General features: G+C 45.7%; 1 protein-coding gene across 5 annotated transcripts in view; it reads left to right on the forward strand.

Moving 5' to 3' along the window:
• ccdc66 (coiled-coil domain containing 66) overlaps positions 1-16322 on the forward strand; it is a 117572-nt gene that overhangs the window by 55339 nt on the left and 45911 nt on the right. For all 5 annotated transcript variants that reach the window (XM_038812806.1, XM_038812807.1, XM_038812808.1 and 2 more), the window contains exon 10: positions 12436-12677. In XM_038812806.1, the coding sequence (XP_038668734.1) occupies positions 12436-12677 (242 nt within the window). The remainder of the gene's footprint in view (positions 1-12435; positions 12678-16322) is intronic.

Here is a 16322-nt window from a genome sequence, read left to right on the forward strand (position 1 = left end):
TCAGAGGCTGTCAGGGATCCGGAGCTACTTGCCCTCTTAATTGGATGGTAAACCTGGAGGTAGTCAATTCGGAGGTTGCCTCTGGTAAAATTAGTGAGCTGCCCACTGTCAGCAAGTATCCCCATTTCAGCCAACGTTGGAGTTCCAAACTCTTGAGTAAAATTGTGCCCTTCGGATCTGCTTCTGTATGTATACTGATGGCATGCAGCTATATACGGTAGGCTATTGCAGAAAATAAGGAAGTATGGGATTGAAGGTGATTTAGCGGTTTGGATCAGTAATTGGCTAGCTGAAAGAAGACAGAGGGTGGTGGTTGATGGCAAATGTTCATCCTGGAGTTCAGTTACTAGTGGTGTACCGCAAGGATCTGTTTTGGGGCCACTGCTGTTTGTCATTTTTATAAATGACCTGGAAGAGGGTGTAGAAGGATGGGTTAGTAAATTTGCAGATGACACGAAGGTCGGTGGAGTTGTGGATAGTGCTGAAGGATGTTATAGGATACAGAGGGACATAGATAAGCTGCAGAGCTGGGCTGAGAGGTGGCAGATGGAGTTTAATGCGGAAAAGTGTGAGGTGGTTCAGGGCTAATGGCAAGATTCTTGGTAGTGTAGATGAACAGAGAGATCTCGGCATCCAGGTACATAAAGCCCTGAAAGTTGCCACCCAGGTTAATAGGGCTGTTAAGAAGGCATATGGTGTGCTAGCCTTTATAAGCAGGGGGATTGAGTTTCGGAACCACAAGGTCATGCTGCAGCTGTACATAACTCTGGTGCGGCCGCACCTGGAGTACTGCGTGCAGTTCTGGTCACCACATTATAGGAAGGATGTGGAAGCTTTGGAAAGGGTTCAGAGGAGATTTACTAGGATGTTGCCTGGTATGGAGGGAAGGTCTTACGAGGAAAGGCTCAGGGAATTGAGGTTGTTTTCGTTAGAGAGGAGAAGGCTGAGAGGTGACTTAATAGAGACATATAAGATAGTCAGAGGGTTAGATAGGGTGGACAGTGAGAGTCTTTTTCCTCGGATGGTGATGACCAACACGAGGGGACATCGCTTTAAATTGAGGGGTGATAGATATAGGACAGATGTCAGAGGCAGTTTCTTTACTCAGAGAGTAGTAGGGGTGTGGAACGCCCTGCCTGCAACAGTAGTAGACTCGCCAACTTTAAGGGCATTTAAGTGCTCACTGGATAGACATATGGATGAAAATGGAATAGTGTAGGTCAGATAGGCTTCAGATGGTTTCACAGGTCGGCGCAACATCGAGGGCCGAAGGGCCCGTACTGCGCTGTAGTGTTCTATGTTCTATATCTCTGCATGCTCAACCAATCAATTGTCTCACAGCCATTAAACCTGGATTAACCAACATTCTTTCACTTAATGGAAATAAAAGCAATGGCATCATCATCAGTTGACACTAACATGTCTCTGAACCTGTCTTTAGCTTTCTTTGCCGCCACCTCAAACCATGTCGATACCTGCAGAACCTTAATGAGTTTAATCCCTAGATGAGCTTACTTTCCCTATGTCTAATCATTACCAATATCACTTGTATCCACCCTTGCAACATTGCCAGCCTGCGCTTGCTGAAATCCTACTCCACACCCATATTATTTTTGTGTCTCGGCTTCTTTTACGGTGTCTGTACCTTCACCATCCACATCCTCTCCAAGCTGAACTTACCCCGTGCCTGTCTTTGTTCTTTTCTGTTCCATTTATAGGCTTAACCAAACTTATTTTAACAATTGGCTTCAGTTGAAGAAGCTTCAACACATATCAGTCCTACTTAGTCAATCAGCTTACTTGTGGTTTCACCTCCTGATCCACTAATGGTGACTGCTGCTTAAGTGATTAAGCCTCTGCCGGTGGAGCTCCCTCTCTCTGTCTTTCTCCATACTTGGAAGGTCTCAAAATTGTAACCTTTGATCCTTCATTCACCCCACCTCTTCTTGGATTTCTCTGTTCATCTTTTGCATGTTTTCCTTTTTCCCTGAATGGAAAGTACTTTGAGGTGCCTTCAAGTATGAGAGGAATGCTAAAGAGAAGTAAATTATTGCTTTATCGTCCTAGTATGTATTAAGGCAACTTCTATATATTTAGTTACCACCAACTTATTTCCCAACTTATTACTGCCCCATTTTGTTTCTCTTTCATTAGTAATCCATTTATCAGTATCCACATTCTGATTTTCATGTTTAGGCAGACATTATTTTTAGTTAAGTTTTTAAAGATATTACCATATATTCAGGCCTGACTGCATGAATTGGGTTGGTGGTATTTGAGAAGTGCTGATCTAAGCAATTCTGAATCCTGTACAATTTTTCCTGAACCAACTCTCTAAGCTCGTTGCAATAAATTATGATCACAAATGTGTTCCAGAAGAAGAAAAAATATTATCTTGCTTCACAAAACAATTAGGGCATTTTTTTTACACTAAATGTATGTAGACTTGCATAAGCTACAAGTGAGCACTTGCAAACTCGGTAAGACCCTCTTCTTTGCTTTAATGATACAAACACAGCTGAGATCAACAGCTGCTTACAGAATGCATGAAAGTGTTCAATTAAATGATATCAGGCTCTCTGGAGGTCAACAGCTTAATTATAGACAATGGCAATGATAGTGAGGGAAATACACATTTACTGACAACTGCATTTCTTTTGACATTGACTTTCAATGGCATTGTCATTGCTGAATCCCCCATCATTAACATCCTGGGGGTTGCTATTGACCAGAAACTGAACTGGACCAGCCATATAAATACTGTGGCAACAAGAACAGGTCAAAGGCTGGTATTTCTGTGGACAGTAATTCTCATTCTGACTCCCCAAAGTCTGTCTACCATCTACAAGGCTCAAGCTAAGAGTGTGATGGAATACACTCCACTTGCCTGGATGAGTGCATCTCCAACAACACTCGAAGCTGTTGATCCAGAACAAAACACCCGATCCACTTCCTTCAACACTCACGCTCTTGGGCTGCATGGTGGCGCAGTGGTTAGCGCTGCTGCCTCACAGCGCTGAGGACCCGGGTTCGATCCTGGCCCTGGATCACTGTCCATGTGGAGTTTACACATTCTCCCTGTGTCTGTGTGGGTCTCACCCCCGCAACCCAAAGATGTTCCGGCTAGGTGGATTGGCCATTCTAAATTGCCCCTTAATTGGAAAATAATTTAAGTGAGTGGGCTGGGGTCTGGAGTACAATGTTGATAAATGTGAGGTCATCCATTTTGGTAGGAATGACAACAGAATGGACTACTACCGGCAGCACGGTAGCATAGTCATTAGCATAATTGCTTCACAGCTCCAGGGTCCCAGGTTCGATTCCCGGCTGGGTCACTGTCTGTGCGGAGTCTGCACGTTCTCACCGTGTGTGCATGGGTTTTCTCCGGGTGCTCCGGTTTCCTCCCACAGTCCAAAGATGTGCAGGTTAGGTGGATTGGCCATGCTAAATTGCCCTTAGTGTCCAAAATTGTCCTTGGGGTTGGTTGACTGGGGTAAATGGGTTATGGGGATAGGGTGGTGTGGGGCTCGGTAGGGTGCTCTTTCCCAGAGCCGGTGCAGACTTGATGGACCGAATGGCCTCCTTCTGCACTGTAAATTCTCTGATTCTATTTAAATGGTAATTGCAGCATGCTGCAATTTTTATAGAGGGAATCTTATAGAAACATATAAAATTATGATGGGAATAGTTAAGATAGAAGCTGGGAAGTTGTTTCCACTGGCAGGTGAAGCTAGAATTAGGGGGCATGGCCTCAAAATAAGGGGGAGCAGATTTAGGACTGAGTTGAGGAGGAACTTCTTCACCCAAAGGGTTGTGAGTCTGTGGAATTGCAGTTGAGGTTACCATGTTGAGATAGACAGATTTTTGAACAGTAAAGGAATTGAGGGTTATGGTGAGCGGGCAGGTAAGAGGAGCTGAAGTCTGCAAAAAGATCAGCCATGATCTTATTGAATGGCGGAGCAGGCGCAAGGGGCCAGATGGCCTACTTCTGCTCCTATTTCTTCTCATTTAAAGCAGAAGACATTCTTGATGGAGGAGGCAGTGTGGCAGAGTAAGGTCAGTACTTGGCAGAGCTGGCATTGCCCAAATTATGGATTTCTCAGCTGGTGCTGCCAAATAGAATCAGTTGAGGTTGTTTTTGTAGCAGTACCCTACTACCAACAGCATCTTGTACAAGGACGCTAAGGTGACAGGAGAACCATAGAGCCACATTAATAAATATTGTTGAAATGAAATGAAATGAAAATCACTTATTGTCACAAGTAGGCTTCAAATGAAGTTACTGTGAAAAGCCCCTAATCGCCACATTCCGGCGCCTGTTCTGGGAGGCTGGTCCGGGAGCAGGTGCTCAATCTAAAAGTTGTTGAATTTGTTGGTTGATAATTCTGAATAAGAGGTGATGGAGAGTGAGGAATTATTGTCAATAGCAATGCTTGGCGAATTGCTGTGATGTATCATGGTACTTGTTTGGGGGCTATGCAAAAGAGAAACCATCTTGATTAACAATTAAAGGGTAAGACCACGAAAATTTACAGCAAAACTAAAATTATTTATTTGAAGTTAATTAATCTTTCATTCAAATATTATGGTTGCTGTCTATAGAGCCATCTAGTGGTCAGGTTCTGGAATGTTGTGAAGAGCTCTCCAGTTAACAGTATTATTGTGTTACTGGGTTCTTTATGAAAACTTTATCAATCACACACTAGTGGTTGGTAACAAATACTTTGGTTTATTTTTATTGAAGACTCTCAAATAATATGTACAAGTTGCAGAAGAACTCTACATTAGGTGACCAAATCTTGGTCGGAGAGGAATTAAGGGACACTTTGGCATTCAGAGAATTTAAGAGCAGGCAGGGATTGCTGCTGAACCCGAGGAGTGATGGGGGTCAGTGGGGGTAGACATCTCTTCCTCCTCAGCATGCATCAGTTAGGTGTTGTGACTTTGTATGATCTTGGCTCGCTGTAAACCTTTGATATCTCTAGGATGACCCAAGTTTCTCCTGCTGGGTAATTAATTTCAACCTTTTGCCCCACAAGTAAGCTAGTCAGTTTTGCATCTGCGCACTGATTGGGTGGAGGAGGGGGTGGCACTAGGGGGTGGGGTCTCAGAGCAGCCAGAACCCTTACTGTGGAGAGAGGCAGACATGGTGGGGGCTGCTGACATGCCGAGGCAAACGCAGGGCAGGGGAGCCAGAAGGAACAAATGGGGGCGACATCAGCAAACCTGAAGTGCACGCGTATACAGCCAATGCCAACAAACCCCCCCCCCCCCCCCCACCCCCAAGTAGTGGGGCAGCAGAAGCATAACTGACTCCTGAAGCTCAAAAACTGCGCCCTATATCTATACATGGATCCATTTGCGTGAATGTATGTTTTTCCTTCATTCTTTCCATTTGCATACCCATTTTGTGTAATCTCGTTTTTTTCTTTTTTATTAGTTTTATCCATAGCAATTGTAAGTAATTGTAAAACCAATAAAAATATCTTTAAAAAAATAAAAAATAATTGAACCAGAGTTGATCGCCTGGCTTGGTGGTAATGATAGAGTGGAGGATATGCTGGGCTATGACATTGAGTACAATTCTGCAACTGCTGATGGCTCACAGCACCTCATCGTTGTCCAGTCTTGAGTTACTAAATCTGTTCAAAGTCTATCCCACTTAGCATAGTAGTGCCACACATGATGGAGAGCATTGTAAGTTGGTGAGGATGAGGTCAAGTATGTTTTCCCCTCTTGGTTCATTCATCACCTGCCATGGACCCAGTCTAGCAGCTGGATTCAGGGCTCAGTCAGTAGTTGTGCTACTGAGCCACTCTTGATGATGGACATTGAAGTCCCCTACCCAGAGTACAGAATCCTTGCCACCCTAAGTGCTTCCTCCAAATGGTGTTCAACAAGGAAGAATGTTGGGAAAGAGTTACTGTTTTCCCGTTTTTAAGTTAGAATTGGAGCTTTAATTATTTAACCAACCACACTTATTGTTTGTTAGACTGCACGTACATATAAAAGGGATACAGGTGGCACTGTGGAGTGATAAGAGAAGTGATTGCAGAACACAAAATGGAGCTGAAGAAGTTAAGACTTACTTTCTTGTGCTTATTACAGAGATAGCATCAGAGTTTAACAGAGTACTGATTTATCAGTGGGAAGGGGTGGTGGTGGTGGTGGTGGTGGTATATGGAGATTTACGTGTCCATGTTTGACCTGATGCCAAGAGACTTCATGGGTCCGAAGTCGATGTTCAGGACTTCCAAGGCAACTTCCTCTTGACTGGATACCACTATGCCATCACCTCTGCTGAGTCTGTCCTGCCAGTTGGATGGGGATGGTGATGGTGGTGCCTGGGTCATTGGGGCAACCGGCTGTTGCTTGACTAGTATGTGACACCGCTCTCCCTATTTTGAAAAAAGCCCCAGATGTTATTAAGGAGGGATTTGCAGGTTTGATAGGGCTGAGTGTGAAGGGTGGTTTGTATGGCTTCATTACTTTCGTAACTTTTTAGGGATTTGGTACAACTGAGTAGATTGCTAGTCTCTCGTTGGGTTACTCACATTTCTGTGGATCTGGACCAGGTAAGGATGGCAGAGGTCCTTCCCTAAAGGATATTAGTAAACCAGATGGGTTCATATGACCACCAACAATGGTTTCATGGTCATCATTAGACTTTTGATTCCAGGTTTTATTGATTTTTAATTCCACCACCTGAAGATTTTGATTATGCTGTTCCTTAGTGATATTGGTGACTGCAATGTCATCTGTTATACATGCACAACCTGGAACATTTTTGGTGATCCTGTTCACACAAACATGTAATTATAATATCTCTGATTTTAAGGACCACAACTTCAAATCTTTATATTGGGTTCAAAAGCCTTTTTGAAACGCATATGGACTCTGTGTTCATACAAACTGTGTCAGATTTACATCTCTTGAACCGTCAAAGACCCTTCCAGGGATGCCATCGTACCTTCTAAAACCCCATAGCTTCTAAGAGAATGGGAGACAAGAAGGGACTTCAAAGGGCCTCGACATGACTAACTTCTTTGTTTGGTGAAACAATTGATTCTTGAAAATTAACATAGTTGCCATTTTGAACTGTATGAAGTCTGGCTGAGAACATCCATTTTGTGTGTGGAAGCCCCAGGAAAAACTCGGACATCGTCAGAGGGTTTTTCTCTGTGCCACCTCGGATCAATGAGGAAGGTGCAGCAAAAAACAACTGTTGTTTTTCCAAGAAGAGTCGAGGCAAGCTTCAGTGTTATAACCACAGAACTGGTGTGGAACAAGAAACCTTCTTTCTCTCCCAAGACCGTCTACCTGAATAAGACAAACGCCAACCTAGTCACCTGCAGAAGTCATCACAGTTAGTTAAACCAAACCTCTAGTTTCAATCCATCCACTTTGGAAAGAAGGAATACAAGCAATAGGCCTGCAAGATAGGATACTGATTTAAAATGTCATTTTTTTTCTCTTTATCTGTAGTTTAGTTAATCACTTTATCACTTTTACTAAACTGGCTTTCAGTAGTATTTTGTGATACACTAGCATTTAAGCAAGTCCTTACTTAAAGTTGTGGCAGTGTTCCTGAAAGTTGCAACTTTAAGTGAAATAACTAAGTGAATCGTAGGTTCCAAATTAAAGCTGGAGGTGGGTTCTCTTGAACAATGTTCAAATTGAGATACTGTACATGTGCAGCACTCTTCACTCCTAGCTGTAATAACATGCAAACTAAAACAAATCACAGAATGTAACTGAAGTACTATATACATTGAAATTCGATACCAAATCACCCAACAAGCCTTGAGTAGTGCAGCATTCCTGGAAGTTTCCCACTGTCTCTTCCTCCTGCCTTGCTCTCCCTTCCTTGTCTCTCTCTGTCTGTCTCCTTCTCTCTCCCTTCTTCTCCCACCATCCACCGGAAAGAAAATTTTTTACCCCAGGAGACCCACTGCTGCTAGTGTTCACTGCTCCTCCAAACACAGACTGTTCCTCTCCTAGACGCTGCTGATCTGTGTGGTGATCACAAGTTAACTAGATGCAATACAACTGAGCAAACACTAGAGGGAGCACGGGAGAGCCATATAAATAGACCGGGACAGGAAGTGAGGACACACTTCACAGAGGGCAGAACTTGGAGTAGGACACAGACACGCCAGCTAATAGCACTTGAGGTAGCCGTAGGTAACGCTCTGAAGAGAGAACGAATTCACAATAAAGCATCTTCTCCACATTTGAGACTACGAGCTTTATTAAGTCACAAGGCACAACACATGGTACCCAGGAGTGGCTTCAGACGCTTACTACAGGACAACTCAGCTGCAGACACAGAAAGCTCAAAATGGCATGGAAATCTCCTACTGGACATTTGACTTGGGAAGACATCGCTAATTCAAGGATGTGGTTTAAATACCCATATCAGCTGGACCTGACTGGCAATGTAAGAAATGTCTGGAAAAGGTTTAAACAAATGTTCGATATTTATCTCATAGCTAATGATGTAGCAGCAGCCTCAGACAACATTAAAATAGCAATTCTCACCGCAGGGCATGTAAATAGGAAAGTGTATAATGGATTTAAATACTCAAAAGATGAAGACAGAAACAGCTTACAAACGATACTAAACAAATTTGAAGAGTACTGTAAGGAATTTGAACAGCAAGGCATGCTCAGAGGCCAAACTGCAGAGAGGCTGAGTGATGCAAAACTTAAAAAATCACGAAAAGAACAAGAAATCGCGAATGAAAAGTACAGATCAAAAAGAAGAAATAACATGAATTTTTCACAAAGCCAAAACGCAGAAATCCAGTCCAGATCGGAAAGAAAAGGTAACTCGCAACTTTTAGAAAGAAAAATCGCTGAAATCCGCGAAAAAATGGCGTCGGAGCACATTTTGCAGTCTCGGGCAAGCAAAAAACTACAAATTGCGTCTGCGCATGCGCCGGAACCGGAAGCCGCGCATGTGCAGTTAAAAAAAGGTCGCGTTGCCGATCGTAATGCGCATGCGCAGTCTAAAAAAGTTTTGGTCGCGGATCGTAATGCGCATGCGCAAGCCGCGCATGCGCAATGGAAACAAAACTGCACAGTGAAGGAGGAAGGCCGATTTGCGCATGCGCAATGCATTCCTGCGCGTGACGTCATGACGTCTGAGCATCCCGACCACGCCTACTTAAAAGGGAAATGCCCGAAAATTGAAAACAAGACATTTAAAGTGGTAAAAGCAAATTTTCTTGCCTCAGAACACAGAAAAACGCCTGAACTTAAACCAGCAGTTAAAAATAACTTGCACAACACCCTGGAAAAAGCAGTCTGCACCACCCAAAGTGAAGAGAACAAAAAGAATTCCGAAACAACAAAAGATGATTTGTTTTTCGAAGATTACTACTCAGACATGGCTGAGTCAGTCGGATATGCTTATCACAGCATCAGCGACACGGTCGCAAAGTACAACATGAACCAACTCGTGGTAGATGAATCCAACCAAGATGATTTGGTTTTCGAAGAATACTACTCAGACATGGCTGAGTCAGTCGGATATGCTTATCACAGCATCAGCGACACGGTCGCGAAGTTCAACACGAACCAACTCGTGGTAGAAGAAGCCAACCAAGATGATTTGGGTTTCAAAGAATACTACTCAGAGATGGCTGAGTTATTTGGATATGCTGATCACAGCATCAGCGACACCGTTGCAAAGCTCAACACGAATCTACTCGTGGTAGATGAATCCAACACCATGATGCCATGGCAGCTCGTCGATACATTGGATGACAGCAGTACCCAAGACGAAGACGACGCCACACAGAGAGCACAGAAAGGCTCCACAGAGCGAGCGATGACAGGCTCCACAGTGCGAGCGATGAAAGACTCCAACAGGGATGCAAGCAAACACTCCCTGGCGAACACCATGCATGAACAAGACCATGCAGCTAAACCCGCTGTATCTGAGCAACCGCAAGCAGACTATGAAAGTCTACCAAGCTCACATGAACAAGAAGAAGACAACGTACATCTAACCACTGACACCATGCATGAACAAGACCATGAAGGTCAACCCGCCGTATCTGAGCAACCACAAGCAGACTATGAAAGTCTAACAAGCTCACATGAACAAGAAGAAGACAATGTACCTCTACCTACTGCATGCGAAAACAGTGACAAGGTGATCACACTCGACGTACAGGATCACAGCCAGACTGACAGTTCTCAGCTTGTCTGTACAGAGGCACAGAGTCGGGCCACCCAACAGTCCAGAGAGACAACGCCGAAAGAAAACATGCAGATTTTGACTCCAGAAGAGGAGCACCTGGAGTCCAGAGAGACCACGCCAAAAGAAACCATGCAGATTTTGACTCCAGAAGAGGAGCACCTGGAGTCCAGTGAGACAACATCAACAGAAATCATGAAGATTTTAACTCCAGAAGCGGAGCACCAAGAGTCCAGAGACACCAAGTCAACTGAAATCATGTAGATTTTAACTCCAGAAGAGGAGCACCAAGAATCCAGAGACACCGCGTCAAATGAAATCGAGAAGAAGTTGACTCCAGAAGAGGAGCACCAAGAAAGCAAAGATGAGGAATCAAATCCTCCACACATGATTGATGTCACCAGCACCGATGCAACATCAGATCATTCGCACCACTCTCGAGACGAAATGCTCAATGACTCAAATTATCCACACGGGACACTCATAGAGTATAACAAGGAAAACAAAAGTCAAAAGAAGCACAGCAGAAACGAGAACAACAACAGCAAGAACAGAAGCAACATGAAGCGCGACAAGACCAACAACAATAGCAAGAAGCACAGCAGAAACGACAACAACAACGGCAAGAACAAAAGCAACATGAAGCGCGACAAGACAAACAACAAAGTCAGGCACAAAGATAGCGACAACGACAGAGACAGAAACAACAAGGACGGCAACGAAAACAACAAAGTCAGGAACAAAGATAGCGACAACACCAAAGACAGAAACGACAAGAACAGCAACAAGAACGGCAACGAAAACAACAAAGTCAGGAACAACGACGGCGACAACACCAAAGACAGAAACGACAAAAACAGCAACAAGTACGGCAACGAAAACAACAAAGACAGGAACGACAGAAACAACAGCAATGAAACAACGACTTGTACACAATGGTACTACTCGGCACATGAAGGACAATGCCACAGCGCACTGCAAAACGATGACAAGACTACAAACATGTCATGGGATGACAATGAATCGCACAAACTCACATCTGCTCCAGAACAAGCAAGCACACCAGCATCCAAGGCGGATGAGATAATAAATCAATACCACAAGCACAGGAAAAAGTCCATGCCAGTCAACATCAGTGATGTGACCATGCAAACACCTCGGGATGACGCATTGGGTACTTAAAATAACAAGGAACACCATCAACATTCACAACGGAGTTGCAATATCAATCTCACCACGTCATAAACAACAAAAAGAAAACAAAAACTGAACAAATTCATCAAGTTTGGACTCATAAATGTTTTATTAAGATTGGACTCATAAATACATTGGCTTTGTAAAAATATGCAATAGCACCATCACTTGTATAGATACGCATATCATAAGTAACTGTTTTGTATAATTTTCTTTAACGATGTACAGACAATATGTAAAGAGAAAAAGGGGGATGTGGTGATCGTAGATTGACTAGATACAATACAATTGAGCAAACACTAGAGGGAGAGCTGTAAATACACCGGGACAGGATGCACAATTTTCTTTAACGATGTACAGAAAATATGTAAAGAGAAAAAGGGGGATGTGGTGATCACAAGTTAACTAGATGCAATACAACTGAGCAAACACTAGAGGGAGCACGGGAGAGCCATATAAATAGACCGGGACAGGAAGTGAGGACACACTTCACAGAGGGCAGAACTTGGAGTAGGACACAGACACGCCAGCTAATAGCACTTGAGGTAGCCGTAGGTAACGCTCTGAAGAGAGAACAAATTCACAATAAAGCATCTTCTCCACATTTGAGACTACGAGCTTTATTAAGTCACAAGGCACAACACAATCTGAGCATATCAGTGACAAACGCAGGAAGGGAGTAGTCTTTGGAGGAGCATCTCTTTATAGAATCTGCCACCGTTCGACTGGAAATTGACTGACGGCCACATAAAGGGGCTCAGGGGTTGGCCTGAGATTGGACAAGTCTGTAATGACACCACAGGATCCCGATTTGCAACTATTAATGAGGCTCCAACCTGAGTAAGATGGGTTCTTCAGCTGCATAAAAACATGGCTCATTTCAAATAACAGCATGTGGAAATAGAGAGCAATGGGCTGTAATACTTTGCAGAGCTTTTTAACTAAGTGTAACCGTGATCCAGATAGCTGGGGTGGGTTAAAAGTTTCCCATTCCTTTCTAATAATAAATCATCGCCTGTCTTCTGTTTTAATAGGGTGATGATCACAACAGATGGGCCATGCACTTTGACTCTTACCAGAAAAAACCTGACCCGCAGACTCCAGTTTCTGTGAACACCTGTGGACCAGCACTGAAAAAATCATCCGAATCGAGGGATCTGCAACAAAGTGCATTATCTCCTGCACTCAATCATTGTAACTCTTCCACTGGAGAAAATGCAGGAAACATCGGTGTTGACATGGGATCTGATGGGCTGCCTAATGCACAGAAGACAAGGTTAGGTTCATCTGCAGTTTCTTCATATTCCATTACATGACTCCACCCGCTGCATCAACTCATCAACCCTCATTCATGCCTTTATCTCCTAGACTTTGACTATTCCAGCACATTCCTGATCAACTCCCACATTGTGCCCTTGGTCATCCAAATTTGTAATGTGCCTGTCTTTATTTGCGACAAGTCTCATCCAGCCATAATCCCTGTGCTTGCTAACTTGCAGTGTTCCCCATTGGACAGTGCCGCAATTTTTTTTTAAAAAAGGCCTCAACCTTGGTTTGAAATCCATCCATGGCCTATCCCTTCCCTATTTATGTAATCTCCTCCAGCCCGACAGCCCTTCAAGATAACTGTGCTCATCCAATTCTGACCTCTTGAGCATCCCTTGTTTTAATTGCTCCCCACTGGTGGCGATGCCTTCAACTGCCTGAAACTTAATCTTTGGCATTCCCTTCCAAAACCTCTCAAATTTTGCTTTATAATGCCCGTGGGATGTTTTATTGCATGGAAGGTGCTACATACATGCATGTAGTTGTGAATCTTGTGCTTTTTCTCAGTGATCTTTAATGGTGAGTATATAAGTGGGTTGCTTGACTGCTGGGTTCAGTGGGAATCCGCTGGTGGGAACCCGCTGCATTCAGTGGGAACCTGCTGGGATTGAAACAAGTAACAATGGTGCTCATGTTGCAATTTTTTAATGCACTTCATAGGTGTGAACACATGTATTTGCACACTACACAAGTATATTTTGGTTAGAATAAATTTTTAGGTGAAAATATTTTAAAATAGTGTGCCGAGAATTTTAGTTGTAGTTTGTGCCCTGCTACTGAATGAGAGTATATATCAGAAGAATTCAAATGGCTATTTAGGGACAGAATTGCAGGAAACACATTGTGGTGTGCTTACTTCACTGATCTATTTGGTTTGAATATAGATAGCTTTATTTTGGATGATCTTGTCTCATCCACAGTTCTGTTGAATTTTGAATGGTGAATATATCATCATTCCTTGATACTACACCTTCAGGCATTTTGATGGGGAGGATACTCTGTAGTTCCAAAAATAGGAAACTCTCTTGCCCCCCCCCCACTTCATTTTGCATCAGGAAAAGTTGATGTGTGGGCTTGTTATTCCTCCGTTCTCAAATCTGAGTTTCAGCAGGCGTTGCAAATCTTGTTATCAGGAAAAAAGTATTTGGTCAAAAAACTCCGAGATCCCACTCATCGACAGATTGCACACCGGTATCTTACTGCAATTATGTAATGAAGCTTGACTCTGGAAGGTTCATTGGAGTTGACTGTGCCTAATTCAGGCAGACAAAATAATCTCACTGCAACATTTTCACTGTTGCTATCTTTAATTTAGAAAATTAACCCTGTAAGTCTGGCTTTTGAGGGGTCGACATGGGTCTTGCCCATTGGTTCAGAACTGATGGAGCAATCTTGTTGGCTCTGTGGGGAAAGCCTGACAGAATGACGTGTCCTTTAGGTACTTAGATGGCCACTGACAGGCCTTCCCACAATTAAAAGCTTCACCTGCTGAGTGTTGTTGGCCAATCAGGGGTCGACAGCTACTCATTGCTGCCAGTCCCAGCAGGATTGGTGGCTGCTGGTGACACAAGGGACTTTGGACAAAAGATGAGTGAGGGCAGGATGGGGGTCAGTGGGGGGTTGCCAGAGACTAGGTGGAGGCGGGTGGGGTGTGGTTGGAGACTTAGGGTGCGATTCTCCGCTCCGCGGAAAAAAGCGAAGGCCGTCGTGAAATCGGCCGACTTTCACGACGGCCCGCTACGGCCCCGCTCACGAGCTATTCACGCCCCGGAAATTGGCTAGGAGCGGGGCCGTGGGAATCGCATGCAAAATGACACCACAAGCCTGCGACGCCCGAATGACGGCAAGAATGACGCCGCTCCGCGTCGTAAAAAGGCGCGAGCGGCCAGAAGGAGGAGAAGGAGAGGATGAGTGAGCCACGGAGGGCCGCCCAGAGGTTCAGAGAGCCAGACCTCAAGACCCTCCTAGATGAGGTTGAGCGGAGGAGGAGCATCATCTGCCCTAGAAGAGGGCATCGCCACCCTGCGAACGTTGTGCGACGGGCCTGGCGTGAGGTGGGCACGGCAGTCAGTGCTGTGGGGCAGACCCCTCGGTCTGGGGAGCAGTGCCGCAAAAAGCTGCACGACCTCACCAGGGCTGCTAGGGTAAGTGCCAAGAGGGTGCCCCCGGGTCACAACAATCCCCCCCCCCCCCCATGTACATAATCACCCATCTCCCTCCCTGGCATGAGGGGTAGGGGGAGGGGGGCAGAGTGAGTGGAGGGTGGTTAACCAAGTAGTCACAGACCCACATGAGCGCTGCGACCCCCTGGAGAGATGCAATGGTTTAGTTCCAACTTTCCCCCCCAACCTTTGCCAATATGTGAACGCCCTGATGATACCTGTCGAATTGATGATCTATCTATGCCCCCCCCCCAACAGGACAAGACTGCTCACAATAACCGGGAGCGCAACAGGACCGGAGGAGGTTCACCCATTTTCCACCCCCTGACCACGTTCGAGCAGAGGGCACTGGACCTTGCTGGGGCATCTGCCACCCGGGAGGTCGTGCAATGCGAGGTTGGAGGTGCAGAACGAAGTGAGACAACCCTGCATGACAACCCCCACCCCCCCCATCCTCTGTCCCTTCACACTCTGCCCACTGGACATCCCCCCCATCCTCTGTCCCTTCACACTCTGCCCACTGGATAACCCCCCCCCCCCCATCCTCTGTCCCTTCACACTCTGCCCACTGGACATCCCCCCATCCTCTGTCCCTTCACACTCTGCCCACTGGACCGTCCAACGTCCGGCCGAGCGTCTCTAAATAACTGTTTCATTCTGTTCCCTAGGACGTGCTGCCGAACAACCAGGGCCGTCTGCGTCCAGGCGAAGACGAGCATCTGCCACCACCACCACCGCACCCAGGGCCGCACGCCAGAGGGTGCCAGGAGGACAGTCAGGAGTGCCATCCTCCCAAACCGAAACTGTGGAGCAGGAGGCGCAGAGGACGGTGACAGAGGGAGAGGGAGAAATGGGCCTCGAACGCCTTGCTGCCGCTCATCATTGGGGCGATGACCCCGAGGACATTTTTACGGAATGTTAGAATTTCACTGCTAACTCCCACACCATCAACCATCCCAGAGACACTCACCTCGGTTGGGCAATTCAGTGATGAGTCTCCTGGGTCACGGTCTGGTTCGCACAACACAGCTGAGCTGGTACAGCAGGTGGAGGTCGGAGCAGCTGAGGGGCTGGACGGTCGGAGGGCAGGCCAGGCCCAGCATTCAGCTGGCTCCCAGACATTGCCCGGGTTCCTGGATTTACTTGACCCACCCGCACAGACGATGCATGTCGAAACCCAGGGACAGAATGACGGGATGAGGGCCGTCTTCCAGCAGCTGCAGACGCAGTTAGAGGAGTCGAACCGCGTCCAGGAGCAGGGAGTGGTGCCACTCATGGCAGCCACCCAGGCCGACATGGCACGGGTGGCATCCGCGGTCGAGGCAATGGGTGAAACGGTTTCGGCCATGGGTCAGGTTCTGCAAGACTTTGGGCTTAATGTGCACGCGTCATCCATGGCCCTGGACAGGGTTGCCCTCTCACAGGCAGCAATG

Source organism: Scyliorhinus canicula, chromosome 11, assembly GCF_902713615.1.
Source record: "Scyliorhinus canicula chromosome 11, sScyCan1.1, whole genome shotgun sequence".
In the NCBI taxonomy this organism is placed as follows: Eukaryota; Metazoa; Chordata; class Chondrichthyes; order Carcharhiniformes; family Scyliorhinidae; genus Scyliorhinus; species Scyliorhinus canicula.